At 35.3% G+C, this 6,616-nt stretch overlaps 1 protein-coding gene across 1 annotated transcript; it reads right to left on the bottom strand.

The window, feature by feature from the left end:
- Positions 1-2,830: 2,830 nt before the first annotated feature.
- Positions 2,831-3,960, bottom strand: LOC149190026 (UDP-glycosyltransferase 86A1-like). Its single transcript, XM_089410414.1, has 3 exons — positions 3,896-3,960; positions 3,678-3,759; positions 2,831-3,526 (listed from the first exon to the last, which is right to left on the bottom strand). The coding sequence occupies exons 1-3, from the start codon at positions 3,958-3,960 to the stop codon at positions 2,831-2,833; spliced, it is 843 nt and encodes a 280-aa protein (XP_089266540.1).
- Positions 3,961-6,616: the final 2,656 nt, after the last annotated feature.

Genomic DNA, 6,616 nt, shown 5'->3' with positions numbered 1-6,616 from the left:
GAGATTATAAAATGGACCTGTGAAATGCATTTAACTTTTATTATTTTCTTATTTTGAGGATAGACCAAACTGGGTATAAAGGTTCAAAGTGTTAAAATGACTTTTTTATCCGCTATCTTAGATATGTCGCGCATAAAAAGTTGAACTTAAAACATTAAGGGCTATGCTCGTCCCACATAATTCAGATCAATCGCCTTCACATTCTAACGATACAATTCCAATCAGATTAATATGGTGATGTGGGGTAAGATCGCTAGGTTTGTTTGGTGAAATTTACAAGGTCAGCCTTTAAATCACATTGAGTATATTGCCTTACTATGGTGTGTGGCTCAAGGAGTAGATTTTCCCAGGGTGAATTTCAGCTCTTGCCAAAATCATAAGAAATTAGTATATATGGCTTGCAGGTTGTTGGATGTACTCTTGGTGTAATAGCGGCAGCGACAAGAATGATCATGGGTCTTCCTTAGATTAGGTCTTTACCGATTCACCACGTTGTTAACAAAAAATATGACATCCTCTCTTAGAGTAGAGGGCGTTGTGTGTTCGATTACTAGCACGAACGTTGAGAAGATGATGGAAAGTTCTACTTGGCTTGCAAGTTGTTGGATGTACTTTTGGTGTTATAGTGGAAACTACGAGAATTGATTCTGGGTCTTCCTTAGATTAGGCCTACCAATTACCACTTCACCACGTTGTTAAAAACAAATATGACACCCTCTCTAAGGGTAGAGGGTGTCGCACGTTCGATTACCAGCATGAACCTCGAGAAGATGATGGAAATTGTACTTTACAACATTTATCTAAATTTTTCTAATCTCTAGTGTGTGGCCTAATGGTTAGGTGGGGAGGTTTGGTCCTCACAAGCTTTTTCCTCCAATCTCAAATAGGACTATGCTCGAGATCTACTACTTCAAGTAGGATTTGCACAACCACATTACCCAATGTAGTTGGAAAATGCATATACTAGCAATTGTCCCAAAAGGTACAAAGAGAGGCCGATAGGATTATTAAATTGGAATTGTTGAATTTTTCTAGAAGAGTTAATTGGTTTGTGGAAAACCTTGTTTTCTTGGACTGGATCATTGTGCAATTACTTTTCTTTAGATGTTTTGTTTATATCTATATTACAAAGAACACATTGAATGTCTTATTTCATTTTAGAGTAAGTTAATTACCCAAAATCAAGAAACCTCTATAGATGGCCAAGCATATACGAAGAATACATCTCATTCATATGCAATACCAAATCCATCTTTTCTTTTCTCTGAGTAAAATTTCAAAAGCATGAACTATGTGGTGTCTAGTACCGAGGCACATTTTCCATTTGGTTCTGAAAAAATCACGTGCCTAATCTTCCTAACAATATTTTGCACATCTCTATATGCCTTCCCCACCAGCAACACCAGTGTCTACAAGAAGAATACCTACAACAATATCTAAGGCCAATCATCCTTTTAGTGGTTGACGACGCCTTTCTAACATGGCCTATTCACTCAAATTCCAATCCCTATCTACCTATATTTTCACCTCGCCATTATTATAAACCACATGTTCCATTGTGGGTAACACCAATTATGTCTAGTCATACACTAGTTTGGTCATCTTTGGTTATTATAAGTCCTTTCATGGCTCTGAGGCTACGTCAAGGTAGTTGTCGGGGTGGTGTGACAAGAGCATCCACTTCTTGATGTCGGTGTTTATTTGGCTAGAACTCTGTCACTTACCATTTTGAATCTATTCCACCTAAAGTGAGGAACAATATCCTTCAACAGGGAACAAGGGAATTTGGCGGCAGACCATATTTCTTTGATATTGAAATCATTGGAAACATCTTCAGGGGGACTCCCGACCATAGGAAGTTTCACAAATGAAGACTTCACTTTCTCTATTCAGTGGCTTTGCACAGTCAACTCGAAACCAAGGCAACTCCAATGCTCATTTTCAAGTAATAATATTAGACTAATAGTCTATTACGTCACTTGGTCACTCACTTTTGTATCTACTATGTTTAGTTCTCTTATGTTCTATGGCGATCCATATGTCTTAGAATTATGTATATGAACATTGTTTGGTTAGAATTCCCACCAAGCATCAATGCAAGTAATTGTCAATGGCTACATAATTAAACAATTTCCATATATTTTTTGATGTCCTTTTTGGCTAAACCTCAATGGAGGAGTAATGGTTGCTAAATCCAACTGTTAAGGGGACCCACGGAGATTTTGGGAAAACATTTTCTCTTAACGTCTTTATTTAACTTTTTAACTCATAACAAAATATACTTCTTTAAAACACTTATATTAAATTTTGTAAATACAAAACTAAAATTGTAAAATAAATAAATATTCATTTATTTTAATGATGTGAATAACCGCCATCATTATTAAAAAAATAAAAAACAAAAATTATATAAAACTTTACGCTTATGATAAACGAAAATAGTTATAATGACTCACTGGTAAAATTCAGCGTAATTGATTAAATCATCCTCTACTTAAATAGAAAGGGAACGAAGCACATATTAGAATACCACGAAATTAAATTAAAGTCGTTTTATTGTTTTGAAACCACACATTTTAGATATAAAGACAGGATCACATAGCGCTCAATTTCAATTTTTCCCCTTCCGAATTTAAATAACTTCCAATTTATACGAATAATTTTGTATAAATTCAACTAAGACATTTATAAACTCAGCTCAAACGTCATGCTGTCATACGAGTGATAAACATGTGTGAGAAGGTTCACCATCATGCAGTTATTTACCGATACAGTTCCCCTTCAAACCTTCTAGGAAGCTCTCAATGTTTATATTTGAAAATCCTCCTCTTCACACCGCAGTCCTCGCATTGTCTCTTAGAGCCTCCACATTTTTCTTTACCTCCGTCACTTCGTCACTGAACAATTTTCTGATAGTTCTGGATATCTCTTTCTTTAGTATCAGTCCTTTCCCACCACTCAATCTGTATCCAATTTTCCATTCATCGACCATGAGGTTGCTGTTGGTGAATTGATCCGCCCAAAATGGAAGCCCTACCATGGGAACTCCACCAGCTATGCTTTCAAGCATTGAGTTCCATCCACAATGAGTAACGAATCCTGCAACGGATGTATGGGATAACACTTGCCGCTGATTGTACCATGGAACAACGAGCCCCTGCCCTTTTATCTCATCTAGAAAACCATGGGGTAAGCTGTCTGAGACTGTTGAAGAGACTATGTCTGGACGAAGATCCCAGAGGAACAACTGCCCACTGTCCTTCAAAACCATCGCTATTTCCTCCAGCTGAGCTTTAGTCACATGAACCATACTCCCAAAGGAAACGTATAGAACTGAACGATTAGGCTTTGCATCCAGCCACTCGAAACAGTCACATTCTGTCCAAATGCTCGTTCCAACTCTCATGTCCTTTGAATGTTCACCGTTCAAAAAACCAGATGGAAGCAACGGGCCAACATGCAGTACCAGAGGGTTCAAATTCACTTCCTTTCTTTCAAGATCGTCAAAAGAATTGCCAAGAACAAACTGCGCACAGAACAAACCACAACAGCGAGCAGAACCCATTAGAGAATTCAGGGTATCCAGCGAAGAGCGAACCTAATTAGAATTATGGGTATCCCTACCAGTTTATGGAAGAAATTATTGGTAAGAATCGATATATTGAGTTGGAATCAACCGGAGAGCTGAACAGCCAAAACTTTTGGTGAAATCCTGAGCCTTCCGACTGCCAGAACCCGCGTGTAGGTGAAACAATACCCCTGCAATCCAAAAACATGAATTCAGTTACCATTTGTAGAAAGAAATAGAGAAAAAAAATATATATATATATTTAACAACTCTTATCTAGAGAACAAAAACACATGTGTTTATGACAATTTGAAGGAAAATAAGCACCTGTCGGGTAATGGCCTGCAGATCGAGCCGAGATTTCTATCGTAGGAGAAGATGGAAGCTGACATAGGTTGAGGGGCCAGTGTAGAACCCCTCGAACAACAACAAAATTCTGTTAAGTCAGATGGGTCTCGGCGGAATATAGTGAGCTCAACATAAATGCAAAACTGCGCCCAGAACAAACCACACCAGCGAGCGGAACACATTAGAGCAATCAGAGAATGGAAGTCAAATTTCGAAAAGCTCTTTACAGAGCTTCAAACCGCGGCTTTGGGGGTTTGGGGATTAAGTCTAAAGAGTTGGCGGCAGGTAGTTTTAATGGGTGTATGAGGTATATAATTTAATACTAATTAGTGCTTGCCAAAAGTCAGGAAGAAGAACAGTGTTTGCCAAAAGTCAGGAAAGAAGAACAGCGACAACAATTGGCAAACCAAAGAAACGGAAAAAGCAGTAAAAATATCTTCAAGAGTAACATAAAAGAATGGGAAAAAGCAGTAAAAATATCTTGCCATGCTGGAAAAAGCAGTGACACTTCAAATCAATGGTTGAAAGTGTCTCACCTGATCAAACGGAGCAGGATAAAAGTGTTGACGAAAAAGTTGATGCATAGGAAGGCCTATCAACCTAAAAATATTAATGTTATAATAATATTTTTATTATTATAATTAATAATTATTATTATTATAACCATTTTAAATTAATTATTTGAATAATTATTATTATTTTTATTGTTCACGGCGGTGGCAGCGGTGGTGAATTATCAATTATTATTAATTAACTAATTCATTTGAAATTTTGTTAATTAATTAATTAATATAGATAGTTAATTAAATAAATTAAAATATTATTTTTGTTAAATAATCATTTTAAATTATTTTTGTTATTACTGATTAATTATTATTATTATTAATTAATATTACTGGTTTTATTGATTATTATTATTTATACTAATTATAAACCTAAAGAATAAATTCTAAAATCGCTTTGTATTATAAACTCAAGGGAACAATACCGAATGTAAAGGGTTTAATATTATAAACTCAAGGTATAAAGCCCCTAAGATAAATATTTTAAACCCTAAAATAAATATGGTTGACCATGGTTCATTTTCATATTGAGACAATCTTGTCACAACGCGACATTGGACCATGGTTGGCTTTCATATTGAGAAAATCTTTGTCACAATGTGACGTTGGACCATGGTTGATTTTCATATTTAAAAGATGTTTGTCACAATGTGACGTTGGACCATGCTTGACCAAGATTATAAACCCAGGGGAATAATACTAAACCCAAGGGATTAATATTATAAACCCAAGGTCTATAAACCCTAAGAAAAATATTATAAACCCTAAAATAAACATGGTGGGCCATGGTTCATTTTCATATTGAGACAATCTTTGTCACAATGTGATGTTGAACCATGGTTGATTTTCATATTGGAAAAATCTATAACAATGTGATGTTGCACCATGGTTGATTTTCAATTGAGAAAATTTTTGTCACAATGTGATGTTGGACCATGCTTGACTAGGATTATCAACCCAAGGTAATTATAAACCCAAGAGATTAATATTATAAAATGTAAAAATCAAATTTTTTTAGACAAAGCAAAGTCTTCCTCAAACCACACAAAAATACCGAACCTTAAAACAATGTCAAATCTGCCGAATCTGGATTATTGAAAAAAGCCAACCCTCAATACGAAGTCAAAACTAGACCATCCACTGAAACCAAACCCTAACGCAACGCCAAACCCTAATTAATGGACCAAACCAACCCTTACCTTTTGGCTCTTTGGATGCACTAGGTTTTCAAATATGTAATATAATGAAAATTTGTCCGCTATTCCATATTGTGCTTCAAACATTAGACAGTTTATAAACCAGAGTTGGAGTGGCCCCGAACACAACCAAAAGTATTACATAAGCCACGAGCTGGCTTCGCGCGAGTTAAAGGACTATGAAGAGATGAACTGCTTCTTTTTAGGGTATATATTTTCTTTCATGCCCTCTCGTATCTTTACTTTTATGAGCCCACCGGAATAATTTAAACTTCTTTGGCTTTGGTACGTTAGCTTTTATTTACTTTACAGATGTCATTTGAGCCAACTAAAATTAATGAAGGGCTTTTTCTAATCCATTGTTTGAAGTTATTATAAGAAGGTCATCAACCCCACCCTAGAAGATCAAAAGTATCTCTCTATTTTAACTAGCTCAAAGAAGAAAATTAATATAGCAAAGATTAGAACAAATTCTCATGAGCTCCATAGTGAAACAGGTCGTTGGGCAATTCCTAAAACGCCATGGACGGAAAGGATCTGCCATATATGTAAGAATAGGAACATCGAGGATTAAAACCACTTCCTCTTAGAGTGCCCCGCGTATAACCACATTAGATCTCAATTTCACAATCTTTGTTACAACACTGACCTTCCTAGCCTTTTACAATGTCAAAATTATAGTGAGCTCGGGACGCTTCTCTCCAAGCTTTTTGAGCATAGGAATAAAATCTTAAATCAAAATAGATAATTTGTTTCTTTAGGTCCGATAGACCATTATTTGGTCTCAGCGGACGTTAACCATCATCATCATCATCATAAATTATTATATAGTTTATAAATATTTATTAATTATTTTATATTTTTAAAATTAATATAAAAGTTAAATAATAAATTTTTGGTAAAATTTCAATATTAAATTCTATTAGTAATACTTAATATAA

Source organism: Pinus tabuliformis, chromosome 3_1 (genome assembly GCF_031772625.1).
Source record: "Pinus tabuliformis cultivar Carrire ecotype Pingquan chromosome 3_1, CPIR1, whole genome shotgun sequence".
NCBI classification, from domain to species: Eukaryota; Viridiplantae; Streptophyta; class Pinopsida; order Pinales; family Pinaceae; genus Pinus; species Pinus tabuliformis.
Note: the sequence above shows the minus strand (reverse complement) of the source record. Positions and strands in the feature narration are given on the sequence as shown.

Coding starts and splice junctions, on each gene's coding strand:
- LOC149190026 (XM_089410414.1), bottom strand. CDS start 3,960: ATGTCAGCTTCCATCTTCTCCTACGATAGAAATCTCGGCTCGATCTGC. Junction 3,760..3,895: donor TGCAGGCCATTACCCGACAG/GTGCTTATTTTC, acceptor TTTGGATTGCAG/GGGTATTGTTTCACCTACAC. Junction 3,527..3,677: donor TTTGGCTGTTCAGCTCTCCG/GTTGATTCCAAC, acceptor TTCTGTGCGCAG/TTTGTTCTTGGCAATTCTTT.